The sequence below is a fragment of the Ceratotherium simum genome, chromosome 11, assembly GCF_057802395.1.
Source record: "Ceratotherium simum simum isolate JZ-2026a chromosome 11, ASM5780239v1, whole genome shotgun sequence".
Classification (NCBI taxonomy): domain Eukaryota; kingdom Metazoa; phylum Chordata; class Mammalia; order Perissodactyla; family Rhinocerotidae; genus Ceratotherium; species Ceratotherium simum.
In genome coordinates, this window is record NC_141910.1 from 54397432 (window position 1) to 54415275 (window position 17844).

Sequence of the window (17844 nt, forward strand, 5' to 3'; positions counted from 1 at the left end):
CCAGTCTTCCTTTTGGATTTTATTATCAGAGTGAAATGCTATAGCAGGTAGGAAGTTGGGTCTGTAACGCAAGTGAGGCAGACAGGAAAAATCTAGAATAACACAATTTCCCCCAGCTAAACAGCAATAAGTTATCCAGAGATAAATTAATTCTCCAATTAAAGTATAGTACAGTTCTCCAGAAAGGTAGTGTTCTTCTTGGAGAGATTTTATAAATAAGGTCTCATGGTGACTAGATAAACAAAATTTTATTATTAAAGAAGAAAATATATCAAAAGATTAATAATGATAGTGTCTGGTAAGGGGATTATAGGTGATTCTAATTTTTTTCCTATATACTTTTTGTATTTCCATAATGAGCATATATTACCTCTAAAAACAAAAACGTAAACATTATTTTAGGAAAAACAATAGCTTGGATTTAAATAGCATCTTCCTTCCAAAGTACTATCAGAATCAAAGTTGTACTCCTCTCCCCCCCAAAATGGGCTGCTTTATTTCTGGTTATCTGTCACCGGAAATATCACTCTAAGAATGTTTCAAACTAAACTAAATCAAACATTCTTGGATGAGCTTGCTTTGTTTCAAAGAAAATGACTTTCCGGAAGCTCCTGTGGACCTGCTATGACATACCTGCCCTCCAGCTGCACAGGCAGCCACTAAAGCATACTGGCCTCCTTCCTTCCGTAATCTGTTGGCAGCTGCCATGACCAACCGGCAGCCAGTGGCTCCAAACGGGTGTCCCAGGGACAGTGATCCACCCCAGGTGTTAAACTTCTCCAAAGGAGGCAATCCCACCTGGCTCCCACAAAAACAGACACAAACATAAAGATGAGTTTCCTTAAGATAAGAAGCAGGCCAGGCTCTTAGTAACAGGGAGTAACAGGGACAGAGGGAAATAACTAACATAAGACACATCACAAATTATGTTAGTGCAAAAGAAAGAAATTCTAGATCAATTCTAAAAGCCAAGGGTCCATTTATTTTTCATCTAACATCATCTAAGAGAAGAACAAAAGACAATCTAGAACTTTGCTTTTATTTCTTCTAAAGAATTTCCAGGAACTATTTTCAACTAAGAAATAAATATATTTAATGAAACACAAAATTCTTCATAAGAAGGAGAAGCTTTCCCCTCATACTTTTATTAGCAGGTAACTAAGCTCCAGATATTAAAATGCTTTGGAAATTCAAACATATTTTTAATCAGAAACTTACCTTGGCTTTTCTACCCATGTAGTTTTGTGCAAACCAATCAGAATCCATGGCTTTAAAATTAGCCAAAATCTGACCCTAGAAGGGAAAACAATTCAACAAGGACCTTGTTATTAATGTCCCTTAAGGCTTTCTTTTAGGCATGAGTTTGTCTGATTTTAAAGTTGAGCAAATCTTTAAATCAGTTTTCAGTGAAAATTTCCCAAAGAAACAATTTGGTACTTTTGATGGGCCTCTAGGAGATAGCCTCAAAAGGTACATTTTTCATCAATGTACGTGTGGCCCTCAATTTCCTCCCCTTACGCCCCTTCCAGCAGAGCAGATCAGTACCTCAGACATAAAGCTCCACTCCTGTTTTACTCATATTATAAACTACGACTTGTTCTCTCCCACCAACATGGACCACATTTTTTTACGATTATAGTCCTTGATATGTGTCTTTAAAATGACTTACTGAGAAAGCTTCATGAAATTCAAAAGCATCAACATCATTCATTGTTAACCCTGCCTTTTCTAGAACTTTTGGAGTAGCATATGCTGGTCTGAAAAGAAAAAATAAGTAATATGTTAAAACTTGTATTTTTTAACCTAAGAGCCCTTCATATTCCCCACACTGAGTTTTATACAGGTATTAGAACGTCCTCCACTCATTCACTGATTCTGCTGTACAAATACTGACCAAGTGTTGGGGATACAACGGTGAACTGAACAGACATGGCTCTGCCCGTATGCAGTTTATATTTTAGGGTCAGAGAAGCAGATAATAAGTAAACAATGAAAGAGAACGACAAACTAATAATGTGAAGAGCGAGAAGAACACTGAGCTCAAAGGGCAAAGCACAGGGAGGGCTAGTTTGAAGGACATAATGAAGGCCAGTGAGGGCAGAGCCTTATTGGGGGGACAGTCTAAACATGAGAAGGTTTTTCTAAAAGGCTGTTCTGAAGATCGTGTAGCAGAGTGTGTAGCAATATGAAACAATGCTTACGACAGCTTACTGAAAAAAGAATACAATATTGTATAGATAAGCAGAAATGTATAGGAAAAGGTGGAAAAGAATCTAAAACTATAAAATGATATACCAACACAAAGGATTATTATTTTAAAAAAATCCAACACACAAACCAATTACAAACTCAGGGCTTAACATACTTTAAAATCTGTGTAATAAATGTGGGTAATCAAATATTTTTGATTATAGTCCAAGGATATACACTGCACCTACCCAAGTAAAAGCTGATCTTTTGGATCTTGAGACACGTACACAAAATCCCTAGGTAAAAAATAAAAAAAAAGAGGGGTTAGCACCAGTAATTAAATAAAAAACCAGAGGCAATTTATTTGCACATTTACTTCACCTCAAATATGCCTTCGGCTTATAACCCATGGCCAGAGCTTTCTCCTCTGCCATAATCAGCACTGCAGACGCACCGTCGGTCTGAAACGTCAACCAGGACAATAATGTTAAATTCTTCAGCCAGTCTGGAGGTCTTCCAACAGCCACCTTCTATGGCCTGTTCCTAAATCTATCAACTAATTATACTTATACAGTGATTATAACAAAACCTTTTCATTTTATCCATGAAGTCACAATTCACACACACACATGGACCCATTTTTGGAGGATGAGGGTAGAAGAGCCTATTCAAAAAGTACCATAATTACCAAAATGGATGAAGAAAATAGGTAACTTTAGAAATATGTATTCACAGTAAACTTAAACCAAAAGTCTTCTGCTTTTGGTGCAGAATATGGGGAATTTTATGATTTAAAACAATTTCTTATTTACTTATTTATTTTTACATTTTCTGGACTATTTCTCAGCTGCTTCCTGCCTGTGGCTTCTGGGTGATTTTCTTCTCCTTATAGACTCTATAACAAGCAAACCAATGGGAGAGAGAAACAGGCAGGCAGCTGAGAACATCAGAACCATGATCTTCTCTCTGGACACACCCCATGTGCTTTTTCCCAACTGACAGTTGAGAAGTTGGGGGACAAAGTACCACTGAAAAAATCTCTTTATCATTACTTCAAAAGAAAGAGCTCCAAAAATTAAAAAAAAAAATCCAAAATTCCAAAGAAAAGGAAACTATTCTGTAGAGTTTGCAAAATTAAAACAATTCTACTACACTTTTATAACTCAGTAACCCTGAAGAGACTATGTGGCCACCTCCAATAGGGCAGCCATAAAGTCTGGAAACATAGGTGACTATACATAATAAATGGTTTATGGACATTACTTTAATAATATGTTCAATGTGCCATTGTGCAAAACTGCAATGAATGTGGTGCATTAACACACTTCCAAAAATCCACATACCTGTGCTATGTTGCCTCTGATGATTTGTGTTTCTGGTTTTCAATGAATAAACCTGCACCTTTAGCACACCCCAGAAGTAATCAAAAGGGTTCAGATCTGGCAAGAGTGTAGCCCATGCCATATGACCCTATCATCCAATATGGTTTTTGAAATGATCATCTAACCAGTCCTTTACCACTTGGGCTTAATGGAGTGGTGTAGCATCCTGTTGGAACCACTCCAAGCACCCTTCCCCTAGCCCAAAAGCAGGCATTAAATAGTCACTTACCAAGGTCAAATATGTCAAACATTTGTCTATGTTTCAGACTTTATGTCCGGGTAGGGGAGTTATATTGCAAAAGAAACAGTGAACAGATGGACTATATCCAGAAGACTACACCCAAGGTGGTAGGAGAAGGGAAACCACATCTTACAGGCAGAAGCAAAATCAATAGGGATGTTTAATTGAGGAGGAGCCAAAAAAAACAAGGAAGGATATGAAACTAGCTGCAGATAAGTAAAACAATAACAACAAAAAATGAGGGTAGATTTATTCCGTGATGCTTAGAGGAAAATAACGTGGGGGTCAGTATAAAGTACCCTTTCTAACAATCAGAGCCAGAAGAGGTGTCTTATCACTCTTTCTGCCTACTTTCCATGTCTTATACGACCTCCCAGATTCATATCCTCTGCTCCAGCCAAGCTTTTCCCCAAAGAGGCCCTTGCTCTCATACCTCCCTGATTTTGCATTTGCTCTTCTCTTTGCCCAGAATGTGTTCTACACACTTCCTGAATTGGCTTGTACTCATCCTTCAAAATTTGCTGCTCAAGTGTTAGCTCCTCTGAGAAGCGTCTCTGACTCCCCCATCTATGTATCTTCTACAGCAACCTATGCTTACAGCCACCACAGCACTTTCTCTCTATATTACAATCATCTGTTCTTTTAACCTCCAATGCTTAGTGGCAATCAAAGTTTTTTGACGGGTTAAGTGCCTGAAGAGAATAGCTTTCTGTATGAGAATGGTGACTTCTAAGGCCTTAAAAACTATGATTCTATTTTAATATTATCTTTATAATGAATAACTATATTTTTAATTCTCTATTCATAATATAAACAAATCTATTTCACACCTTTCTACTGAGAGTACACAACTATGAAAGTCACTAGTAAATACACAAAGCACACATAGTTACCAAGAAAGAGGAATTTGCAGCTGTCACTGTGCCATAGGGCTTAATGAATGCAGGTTTTAGTTTGGCCATCTGCTCCAGGGAGGAAGGACGAATGCCATTATCTTTGGTAACTGTATCTTTTCCTGTAAAAACATGAACTTTTTAACTCTGAGGAACTACAAGCATTATATATGTTCTCTAGAGAAATATGTTTTAAAAACTAACGAACAAATGAAAACCATACCTACTTGCTGAAAGAAAGGCTTTTATAGTTATCAAGATATTACCAAATTTTAAATTCAACTCTTAAGGTATTTGGGAAATCTAAATGTTATATCTAAATGATTTAACAAAAAAAAGGACACCTTATTTTCTTAGGATATTCATTCACATTTAGCTGTTCTATACAGAAGTCATATGAATGAAGAATTTAAAAAGTAGGCATGTACATAAGAACTAAAATATATCAGGAAGATCTAAAAGGAGACTCTTATAAAAACTTCTCTTTTGAAGTTCCTATTGTTCTCTTCCTATTGTTACAACATAAATTAAAACTTGAGTCCATGTTTAAGAATAAAGGCTGAGGGCCGGCCCTGTGGCTTGGTGGTTAAGTGCGCGCACTGCAATGCTGGTGGCCCGGGTTCGGATCCCGGGTGCGGATCCCGGGTGCGCATAGAGGCACCACTTCTCCGTCCATCCTGAGGCCGAGTCCCACATACAGCAACTAGAAGGATGTGCAGCTATGACATACAACTATCTACTGGGGCTTTGGGGGGAAAAAATTAAATAAATAAAAAATCTTTAAAAAAAAAAAAAAAAGAATAAAGGCTGAGTATTTTGGAAACAGAACCAAAACATATTTACTGAAAAGTCATTTAGGGTTTTCAGAGTTTTAGGAGCAATTCAGAAGTCCCTAACAAATATCACGATGCATTCCCCTTTACAAAGTTGAGCAGACTGTTTTACCTGGTACTTTGAAGGGTATAACATCAGAAAGGAGTCCTTCATCCTGTGCCTTCTTGGCCAGGCTGTGCGAGCGCAGCGCGTACTCATCCTGTTCTGGTCGAGAAATAGCGAAGGCAGCGGCCAGTCGGTCTGCAGAGTGGCCCATGGTCTCATTGGTGGAGAACTCAGCCACTGCAGGGAGCTGGGAAAGGAGACATACGGGATCAGGTACCTGTTAACAGGTGTTTCACCACACCTAGGGTTATGGGAAAGTTAACATCTACTAGCAATCAAGACCCAGACAAGGAAGCTCTTTGTGAGCAGGGCATCTCTAAAGAGGTGCAAATTCTAAATCCTAAAGAGGTTACAAATTCTCTAACCACTACCTTTTATTTTTCATCATGACCAAATCATTAACCCTTCCCATTGTGTAACTAACAGAATCTCCAACTATTAGAATATAACTGAACCCATGCTGTCTCACCTAATTCTAAATCTCTGCAGTGGGATGCTTTGGACACATAAGTCGTTATGAAAGAGTTCACAAGTCTTACCTCAGGTGATAGGAAATTCAATCTGAATTTAGAGATTAAAGATAGTCTCTGACCCAGGGTCTTGGCCTTATTGAGATCAAGCATCATTTTCCTCATTTTCCTTGAATGACGAATAGGGACGTCAGACATTAACTCTACACCACCTGCCACGACCACATCATACTGGCCAGAAGCAATCAAGCCAACACCTACAGGGCACAGGTCATATGAACGTGAACATCTTCTGCAGAAATTAAGAGATCACTGATCATTTAAGCTTCTTGATTAAAAAGTTGTACGATAGTTATCAGCTTTGTACAACATCTGCTGTTGTACAAAGATAATCTTTTTAAACGACTAAAACTACATTCAATACACTAGAGAAAAACAAGTTTCATTCAGGCCATAAGGACATCAACTTCTGGAAATATCCACCAGACCAACTCAAACAAATCATATTCTAAACCAGAACTTTTAGCATATTTTGTATGCTCCCAGCTTTAGTTTTCAGATTTTCTTTTTATTATAAAGTGAATTTTAATTTCTACTACAAGTTGAAGAAATTCTGGCTTTTGAGATGTAAGACATCCCCCTCCCTCTTTATGGTCCCTGGCAAGTATTCTGTTCCTCTACCTGGGAGTGGTCACATGCTGGGTCGAGTGGAGAATGCCCCCAACACTGCCTCTGGCTTCATTCCCTGCCACCCATGGGGTAGGCTGCCCAACCTGGCCTTGATGTTACTAAGAGAACATGTGATTACTGTATCTTTCAGGTTTCCTATCTTTTCACAGTAAGCACTGATGCTACAAAATGTCCCAAAATTTTGCTAAAGTTTGTTAGGAGAATTTGTAACTAGTCATAAAAATGCCAAGGATGTGGGGAGAAAGTAGAGGAAAGAGTTGTACCATCTAAAGCAGTGATTTATCACTATGGCAATGGTAGAGAGAAGAGGGCCACAATCTTCCTGGGGAAGTATCATATTAGAATCACCCAGGTGTAAAACCTAGCAGGTTATAAACTATCCACGCCTCAGATTCAGAAGCCCCTTCCTAGAGACATATTCCTCCAGTTGATAATTCCCTGCTAGAGCCAGCCACATTACTGATGGAGAAACTACACGAATGGTTGTGTCTCTCAGGTATAGAGAGCAAGAAAAAGGTTGAGAACTACTGTCAAAATCAAAAATTTTAAATGTTACCTTATTTTTTTAAAAACACAAATTCAGAGATCCCTGCTAATCATTTACTTCTGTGAAAAGTACTTTTTTATGATCATATAAAAGACAAAGGAGAATGAACATGTACTTCCTACTTTTAAGCAGACATACCTGTGGTCATGGCTTGGTTGGCAGAGATGCAAGCCATGGTGACAGTGTGAGCAGGAGTCTTATCAGAGAAGCCAGCTCCAAGGGCGGCCTTCAGGAAATACAGTGAACGAAATGGTCACTTATAAAGAAGTGCTACATGCAAATGATGCTTTGAGCACTACTTCACTATGTGGTAAATCAGGAAAGAGTTTGAGTTTAATACTCCACAGAGTAATGTTTAAAAGCCCATCCAGAAATGGTTTACTAATTTTTCATCTAGCCCTTCACTGATAAGCACTCTGCCAAATTCCTGGCACCCGTTTTCTAGTGTGGTACACAGGGCTACATCCTCTTCTAGCTCACCTAATTTCTTAGCAGTGCTTTTCTCAGAGCCTTCAAGGATATCAATATATGATTTGATTTTAACTTGTTTAAATTTTCAAAAAACCTACAGTAAATCTGTTAAATACAGCTGATGGAATGATGAACTATATCATAGGGTGACAGCCTCATGATTTGTGTTCCTATAATTATTAAGGCTTAGTAGTAAAGCCAAAGTCATCAAACATGAAAACAATTTCTACAGAATTGACCACCCACAAACAGAGTTCCCACTTTACACTCTACTCTCACTGCCTCTCTCACTGGCTGTCTGATTCTTCAGACAGCACACTGTGGATCCAATGCAAAGTCAAATTGGAAAACTTGACAAATATGCAAGAGTTCAAGTCAATGAAAGAAACGTGGGAAAACTGCCCGAGCCACAAGTGAACCTCTGACAAATAAGGTTTAGATCAGTTAACAAATGGAAAACAGAAAACTGGACTGGTCAATGACACAATAGGTGTTTCAAAAGACAATAGTTTAAGAAACCTTGAGAAAAACGGAGGCCCTCCATTAATCTTGCAAAATGGCATCTATTATGATGGCACAGTAAAAGTCAAACACGAAACAAGGACAATTATTATTTTATTATTTACTGGGGAAATTATGCTGCCAAAAACCAATCAATGCCTGATTCCAGTTTTGTTTATGTGAAGAATTAATGGATAGGTGCAACAATAAAATACCACTTATTTTTATAGCATTAAAGTTTCACTTTAAAATTAAGCTCTCACCTCCACCCACAACCCTGCAACACCACCACTATTTACTATGACATTCTGATTCCCATTAGAGGAATTCATTTTTAGTGGCCTTTTTCTGAAATTATTTAATTAACCTTAGAATACAAGATCACCTGTAATTTGGTAAAAAAAAAAAAAAGTTTCCAAAGTCGAGATTAAAGAGGTTCAATGTTTCTTAACTGATTTTTACCTTTATAGTTACACTACTTAGATAATCTATAGAAATATAAATGTGTTACAGAAGCATACATGTCTTATTCTGGTCTTTTCAGGCAGACCTGATACTAAGGGCCCAGCTGACTTTGCTGAAAACTACACCCTGGCAACTGCATGTCAGCCTCTCAATGTAAACCAATCCAAAAGGAAGAGAGAGGCAAGTCTTCAAGGGGCAGGGGAGGAGAGCTGCCCAGTGGGGCAACGTAAAGGGCACTCAGGTTGTAATGGCCTGATCTTCACGAGGTCCTTTCTAGCATGCGTTATATCCTTGGCGCCAGCTGACTCTCAAGACTGAAGGAGCTTTAAATAGAAGTAGTTGCTGGTGAACCTTGTCCACATGCTTCTATTTAAAGTTGAACAGCTCTCAAGGCAAGCTTAGGCTCTAGAGAGTATACTAAGGGGAAAGGAGGAAGGTGCGTCTTAGTTAAGTTAGAGAGCAGGGAAACCTGCTGAGGCCTTTCAGTAAAATCAGGTTCATGGGAACTCAGCACCAGAGTTGATTTCATATTAGTTAGGATTAGCTAGGATTTCATATTAACATTATTAATAAAGACAAAAGGTACTAAAGAAAATCTCTAGCTGGAAGTTATGTTAGCTTTTAGGTCACAATACAACTTTAGAGAGACATTCTTGTAACCTATCCCTGCAACTCAATCTTTCCCCACAGCCACTGCAAAAATTACCCAGTGTGCAGCACAACCGGTATTAGTACAGGGCAGGAAGAGGGAATCTACCTCATGTCAATCAATAGCCGAGATTTGCATGTGGATGTAAAATTTTCAGAAAAGAATTTAGGGAAAAACATGATGGCTTTAGTGTTAGACTACAATAGAAATACAGAGAAATTGAAACAGATTTAATATTTACTTTTTAAGTGCTCTTATAAGAGTCACTTTATTTTTTTCAAAATGTAAAAGTTGAAAATGTGAATAGCTTGATGTACTCAAAACTGTCATATTCAATATATTTAGAAATGTGCAGGTCCAGAGAAAAACATAAAAACCAGGAGGGGTAAAAAACCTCTTCTTGTTCTTATTTCTTTCCTGCACCCCCTACCAATACGCAGTTGATTTTTGTGGGCTTCAGTAACGCTAGGCCTTCAGCAGTTTTAACTTTGACTGACTGGTAAAAAGTGCGGCAGAACAAATACTTTCAGTCCTGCTCATTTTCCCCTCTCTTGGCTGACAGTGATGGAAGTTATTGCCCTTACAACTATACTAAGCCCAATAAGATGGCAAGCACAGACTAGAAATAAAGAAAATGCTTAGCATGCTGAAATGTGCTTTGAAGCCAACTTTATCCAAATAATCACTTTCAAATTGAGACAAAGCCCAGAAGACATGTTTGGATTATTCACCAGGAAATGCCTGTAGGACATGTCACAGAAGTTCCAAGGCCTGTCATTATCTCACCTACGCAATGAACACTACATGTAGCTATGCCAACTAGGGTAAAAGTAAACTCCTGGGAAATCGTTTAAACAGAAACTGCCCTATGTGTCATCTAGTCAACAGCAACAAATGAATAAGCAAGGCTACCTCCAACAAAAACCACGCTATGAAATAAGTTCTTTGCAAAATCTTGAAATGTTGTTAATTAGAAGCCATGACATCTAACAATATTAAAAGTCACATCAGCCAAACGTTTTCTCTAATGTCTGTTTTCCTAACACAAGAGATAGACAAATAACAATTCCCAAACCAGCTGAAACAACTGATTTGATTTATAGTATAGTAAAAATATATACTATATGGTATACTATACTAAGTATAGAGTACCTCATTTGATTTATAGTATAATTCTTTTAAATATTCAATAATGTTCATTATTCAAGTTGTAAAATCACATTTTAAGTCAAACATAACTTTACTTAATGGATTTTAATAGCTTTTAAAGAGTAAATTCTGTTAGTTGAAATTCAAATTGATTCTCCTCTCAATGTCTTTAATCAATCTAAAGTTTGTTTTACTGACCTCTCTGGCCACATTGCTTGTTTTCACTTCCTGTATAACCGTGCCAAAGATGATATAATCAACGACGTCCTTTGGGACACTGGTCCGATGCAACAAACCCCTGCAAGCAGAAGTCCAAAGCAAAGAATCATTTCACACATCAAGGTAGTGCCATAGACAAGCACTTAAAACACTGCGCTTCTTTAAAAAAGTTAACCTTGAATTTAAAAGAGCTGAGACTGTATTTTTTCCTTAATTTGAAAGCATGGGGCACCTTATCAAAGAAGAAATGAATGAAAGAGTTAAAAAGTCAACATTTGATGCTCATTTGGCAATGAGAAGTTAGATAGGAAGAATAAAAAATAATTTGGAATAGGATAAAACAGATAAGTATACATAGTAATGTTAGTTGGAACCAAAGTTTTCAGTTAAAAGAGAAAAGAGACAAATAACACTCCAGTAGGAATGAGCACACCTTGAACTCAGACTTGGTTTCTAAACGCCATTCCCCATTAAAGGAATCAGAGCTTCGCAAAAAATGACTGAGGGGGCCGGCCCGGTGGCACGTAGCGGTTAAGTTTGCGCACGCGACTTTGGCGGCCCGGTGTTCGCAGGTTTGGATCCCAGGCATGGACCGACTCACCGCTTGTCAAGCCATGCTGTGGTGGCGTCCCATATAAAGTAGAGGAAGACGAGCACGGATGTTAGCCCAGGGCCAATCTTCCTCAGCAAAAAGAGGAGAATTGGCAACAGTTGCTAGCTCAAGGATAATCTTTTTCTTCAAAAAAAAAATGACTGAGACCAGGTCTGAGGCATGGAAAGTACAAAGTGAAACTCACTGATCTTTTTTGTGCCAAAAATTAGAAAGCACTTAAAGACTAACGAAACCATATCAAAAACAGGAACCCAGTGTACACATCTGTCAAAACTCATCACACTATGGCCTTAAAATCTGTACATTTTATTGTATGCAAATTATACCTCAAAAAATAATATTATACTAAAAAAACAAAAAGGACACAGGAGCCAACTTGAAGGAGCTCCCACACATAAAATGTGGAATAATCTGAGCTTCAAAATGAATAATGAAAAAAATAATAATAACAATAAAAAATCGGCCCCGTGGCTTGGCAGTTAAGTGTGCACGCTCCGTTACTGGCAGCCCAGGTTCGGATCCCGGGCGTGCACCGACGCACCGCTTCTCCGGCCATGCTGAGGCCATGTCCCACATACAGCAACTAGAAGGATGTGCAACTATGACATACAACTATCTACTGGGGGGTTTTGGGGAAAAAGAAAGGAGGTGGATTGGCAATGGATGTTAGCTCAGAGCTGGTCTTCCTCAGCAAAAAGAGGATTAGCACGGATGTTAGCTCAGGGCTGATCTTCCTCACAAATAATAATAATAATAATAATAATAATAATAATAATAAATAAAAACAAATAATGACTCAGCTGGGCTATAACACAATAAATAAATAAAAATCCATAAGTCTTCATCATTATTTTTAAAAAAGGAAAACTGATCTTTACAAAACAATCTCAGCCAATAAAAATAGGAGGAATAATAGAATTAGAAAAATCACAAATTTTTAATCTCAAATATAACAACTGATTCATGCAAAAATTATCAGTGAATGCTAAAACCATTTGGTGAAAGATTGTAGGGGAACAAATTATTCACATGGTGCTAAGATATTACTTTACAGATTACTTAAAATTGCAAAGGGAAAAAATGTACCTTTATAATCAAAAGATCCGGCAGTCTGACCACTATGACCAAGTGGTTACATTTAGCATCACACATCATGTGTCTCTTGATATGATGCAATACCCATGTGCTTTACCCATGAAGCATTCTTACCAAAAAATGTTTCACTTCAATCTAATTAAGACTCTAGATCTAACTTCCAGTTTACAGGAAATTCATAGAGGAAAGTTAAATATTACCATGAGGAAACATCTAGAATGTGGGACATTCTATAGGACAGCTGGCTTGGACTTTTCAAAAAGTCATTGTCATGAGGGGGGTGGAGAGAGAAAGAAAATGTTTTACATTAAAAGAGACTAAAGAGACATATCCATTTGTAATACGAACCTTGATTGGGTCCTGGTTTAGAAAAAAACTATTAAAAGAAAAGACATTCTTGGAACAATTGAGGGAGATTTGACAAATGAACTGGATGTTAGAAGTTATCACAGAATCACTGTTACCATCTTAGCTATGCTGATGGTATCGTGGATAGCAGAGAAGGTCCTTATTCCTAGGAGATAAATGCTGAAGTATTTAGGGCTGAAGTAGCAAGATGTCTGCAGCTTACTGACAAATGCTCCAAACTATACAGATACAGCAAATGTGGCAAACTGGTAGCAATTATTAAATCTAGGTGGACGGTATTTAGGTGTTCATTGTATTATTCCTTCAATTTTATAGTACAATTGACATTTTTTAAAATAAAAAGTTGAGGAAAAACTTGCAAATCTCCAGCCTGGGACCATCATCAGAAATAGCACCATTATCAGAAATAGGATAATAAGCTGGCTTTGTTTTTTGTGAGGAAGATCAGCCCTGAGCTAATATCCGATGCCAATCCTCCTCTTTTTGCTGAGGAAGATTGGCCCTGGGCTAACATCCGTGCCCATCTTCCTCTAACTTCATATGGGATGCCACCACAGCATGGCTTGACAAGCGGTGCATCAGTGCGCGCCTGGGATCTGAACCTGCGAATCCCGGGCCGCCGAAGTGGAGCGTGCTCACTTAACCACTGCACCACCGGGCCCAGCCCCAATAATTTTTATTTTTGATACGCTGAGCTTGAGGTGTCTAAGAAAATCAGTCAAATTTAGAGATTTGGGAGTCCTCTACATAAACAAATAAAGATTAAGTAGATGAGATTTTTAAGGGAAAACGTGTACAGAAAAATACAAAGCTCTAGGGATTGAAATTTATAAAATACCTTTAAAAAAGAGAAAGAGGAAGAATTCCAGTTTTTTAAAAAGCAGAAAAGAATCAATCAGGAGATGGAAGGAAAATCATAAAGGCATAATATTAAGAAGTCAAAGGCAGACAGTTTCTAGTACAGCTGACAGTGCCAAGTGCTACAGAATACAGAGATTATGACCTGAGAAAAGACTGGCGCCTTCAGTGATCTCCAAGTCATTATTAAGAGAAGCTTCCAAAGTACAGTCATTGTAGGGCAATGGGAATGGAAACATGATGATAAGATTAAAGAGAATTAATGGATAGCAAGAAAAGAGAAGCAGCTGCTGCTTTCATTCATTTTTAAAGTCTTGAGGGATAGAAGAAACAGAGCCAGACAGGCAGAAAGGTCAACTAAAGGGTTTTTTCAAACTAGGAAAGACCTGTGGCTGGCTGAAAAGACAAAGGCAAAGCATCAATAGAAAACGAATGAGATAACGCCTTACATTTACCAGCTGCTTGAATTTGTGGAGCACATGTGGCTAAAATGAAGAATAAATGAACCTTGTAAAGTGTTTTTTCACCACATAAAAGTTAATATAGCCTAGATGCAGAAATTCTATTAAACATACTATTTCAAGTGCAAAAACTGGAGAAAAGTGCTTGTAAGAAAACTGCATTTACTCACAAAAGTGCTGCTCTAGCCAAATCATGTGGCATCAGGTCTTTATATCTGGGGAAAGAAAATAAATAATTTAAACCAAAAGCCCAGAGCTTTAATAAAAAAAGCTTTTCATTCTATCTGAAATACCTAAAGAGATCATCTAACACGCTGCTGCAAATGCACTTAACTTTACTATCTAAGGCAGTCCATCATTTCAAATGAAAAAATTGTGTGACTTTGCTAATTTGTCATCCTCAAAAATCCGGCACGCCTGAACTCCTACTGAGTTGGTTAAGAATCTAACAAAAATGTTGTACAATATCTTATTGTCCAGCATGACATTTTTAAAATATTCTTTAAAACTAAGTATCCTAAATAATATTAAATATTATAAACATTCTAAATAATACTAAATATTAAATATTCTTTAAGACTTTTAAAAAATATATTATTTATTTATTTTGTGATGCCTAAAGGGACATGAGGGATGTACCTTTTTTTTTGTGAGGAAGATCAGCCCTGAGCTAACATCCATGCCAACCATCCTCTTTTTTGCTGAGGAAGACTGGCCCTGGGCTAATATCCGTGCCCATTGTCCTCCACTTTATATGGGACGCTGCCACAGCATGACCTGACAAGCAGTGCATTGGTGTGCACCCAGGATCCAAACCCAGGCTGCCAGCAGCGGAGCACATGCACTTAACCACTATGCCATGGGGCCGGCCCCGCGATTTTTGATTTTAATAAATTTGCCCTCCAAAGTAAGGCAAAGTATACTTTCATCAGCCATGCATGAAAGAACCAATTTTCATATATCCTCATTGATACATTTTAACATCTTCTCTGTACCACTAAATTGCTCATCAACTTCGTCTTCTTTCTCAATTAGGATCCTGAATTAAACTAAAACACAACAATAAACAACAACAAAAGGAAAAAACCCTATACTAATCTGCTAAATATCTCAAACTTCATGCAAATACTAATTATTAAAGAAAATGTTTAAATAAATGATTTCATTGAGTGTATATGTTTAACAGCTAGTAAAACAGTTGGAATCAAACATCTACATAGTACACAAACAGCCTTTCCAAAAAAATGGTCTTCTTAGCCAAGAACTTTCTTCTCCTGTTGGAACTTTCTTTTCCTATCTTGCTGCTGCAGTACAAGGAGGATCCTATCTCTTCACTTTCCTGCTGCTAAAGCTTCAAATTCTTACTCTTACTGCTGTTGTGTCAGCACAGGAAAGAGATTATAGCGAGAAACGCTGGTAAATGGGTTACTATGTTGAGAAAAGAGGGTGAATGAAACTTCGCCACTACTTCCTTACAGCATTACTTCTATAGGAACCAGGTACTAAACCCTGTTTAAAAATAAACATTTACTGTTTGTGTATGTATGTGTACACACACACATGACACACACGGGTGTGCATCTTCCACAAGTGATGGCACACTGCTCAGCGCCTTGCTTCTTACATTTAACATATCTTCAAGATCTTTCCATATTAGTACATAAGATAGGTTTCATTATTTTCAGCAGATGCCTAATATTCCCCAGCATGTTTTTAAGTTTAGTGACTGCTTGTTCAAAATATAAACATCAAAACAATCTGAACAGAATAGAACTAATGTTTCATTTGGTTTGAACCTAGTTACCAAAGTCCATTACCAGTTTTTAGACAGACTGCGCCTCTCTTGGGGACAGAAAACAATTAGAAAAGGCTAAGGAGAATAGCAGTTTAGTTCCAGGGACTTTTCGGGCTGGTCTAGGATCATTCTGGTTTCATACACTTGGGGTTGTGCTATGCCAGGGATTTGGACCAGCCCTGTCAACTCCAATTCTGATAATTTCCAGGAGGCCAAAGCAGTGGATTAAAGGCCCTTCAGAATGCCCATGGGCCCACATCCTCACTACTCAAACTTCTGAGGACGCAGAGAAACAATGCACTTATCTCCAAACAAGGAAAGGATACCTCTGTTGGAAGCAAGGCTATCTCGACCCACAACAGGTTTTCAAAATAGGGCTGGTTCAAGCTAATACTACACCAGGCTTGTTCACAAGAAAGGATGAAAAACAAATTTTGCTGTATTATTTGTTGGCTTGACTTATTCTACATTAATTTCATGGAAATGCTACCTATATACTGGTCCATTAACAATACATTACCTACTGGGGTTACATTTACAAAGACCACTTTTGAAGGTGCCTTAAAAGAAGGAATAAAACTATGCAAGGTGATGAATGTGTTAATTAACTTGATTATGGTAATCATTTCACAATGTATACATATATTAAATTATCACTTTGTCCACCTTAAAAAAAATTACATTGTACAATCTAAATATATACCATTTTTATTTGTCAATCATACTTCAAAAGCTGGCAAAAAAAGGAATAAATAACATGATCATTTCATACTTACAAAGTGCCTGACAGCAAAAATGGAATGCGAACACCATCCACCACCACGACATTCTTTACATTAGGTTTGGCTAAGGTCTTCTTTGATTTGGTCTGAGCAGCTTTAAGATAAAGTTCAAAGAACTACTGATTAAAATATATGAAGTCAGACGACTTTTTACATTTTTAAAGACAGATATTCTAAGAAAAATCATATCATTCAATGCCCAGTTGCACTTGCCATTTACCAAACCTCTTCAATATTAAAAAAAAAAAGGCTAAGAAATTGACTAGTATTTAAAAGTTTCTAGATAATATTTAAGGTAAACAGAGATTATACCCAATGATGAGGGTATTTATGCCATTAACAAAATTATTTATTTTTATCAAGTGTTTGAAAATGTATCACATTGAAAGCAACCAATTTTATACATAAGTCTGCCCTTAATACTAGAAGTTGTAATAACTGACACTGTTCACTCTTCACATAACTTGATATTCTTGCCTTTCTATGTAGAAATAAAGGCCATTTGGTTGATGACTGTTGCCATTCCGCAAAAACCTGGACTGCTTCCCGATTGTTTCACTCAATTTGCCTAGCTATTTTCTAACATCAAAAGAGCAACTTTCCTCTAATTTTTTTAAAGAATAAAACATGAACGTGTGCTTGTGGTTAAAAAAAAAAAAAGTAAACAATAATAAAATATGGAGAGTAAAAACTCAAGTTCTTGCTTCATGCCTTCCCTCCTTACGTTATTTCCTTCCCAAAGGTGGATACTATTAATTTGGTGTATATACTTTTAAATCTCTTTTCTTTTAATGCATGTACATGCATACACTTGTGTATTATGTATACTCTTTTCACTTAAAATAGCTTGAAGATCTTTCCATGTTAGTATATCTAAATCCATCTCATTCTTTTCTTGTTGTTAATGTTGGAATTCACCTTCTATCATCACTCCTTCGTTATCAGAGACAGAGAAAAATCCTAAATTGTTGGGAATAAAATTTTAACAAACACCTTACCACACCCACTAACATCATAGAGAACTATTTATTTATTTATTTTTGTAATTTTATTTATTTATTTTTT

General features: G+C 37.2%; 1 protein-coding gene across 3 annotated transcripts in view; it reads right to left on the reverse strand.

Annotated features, from left to right (window-relative positions):
- HADHB (hydroxyacyl-CoA dehydrogenase trifunctional multienzyme complex subunit beta) overlaps nt 1-17844 on the reverse strand; it is a 32543-nt gene that overhangs the window by 2391 nt on the left and 12308 nt on the right. For all 3 annotated transcript variants that reach the window (XM_004418263.3, XM_087437036.1, XM_087437038.1), the window contains exons 4-15: nt 16774-16873; nt 14373-14417; nt 10786-10885; nt 7491-7578; nt 6185-6372; nt 5652-5832; nt 4707-4828; nt 2572-2651; nt 2439-2486; nt 1670-1757; nt 1219-1293; nt 634-798 (exon numbers count right to left, since the gene is read on the reverse strand). In XM_004418263.3, the coding sequence (XP_004418320.1) occupies nt 634-798; nt 1219-1293; nt 1670-1757; nt 2439-2486; nt 2572-2651; nt 4707-4828; nt 5652-5832; nt 6185-6372; nt 7491-7578; nt 10786-10885; nt 14373-14417; nt 16774-16873 (1280 nt within the window). The remainder of the gene's footprint in view (nt 1-633; nt 799-1218; nt 1294-1669; nt 1758-2438; nt 2487-2571; nt 2652-4706; nt 4829-5651; nt 5833-6184; nt 6373-7490; nt 7579-10785; nt 10886-14372; nt 14418-16773; nt 16874-17844) is intronic.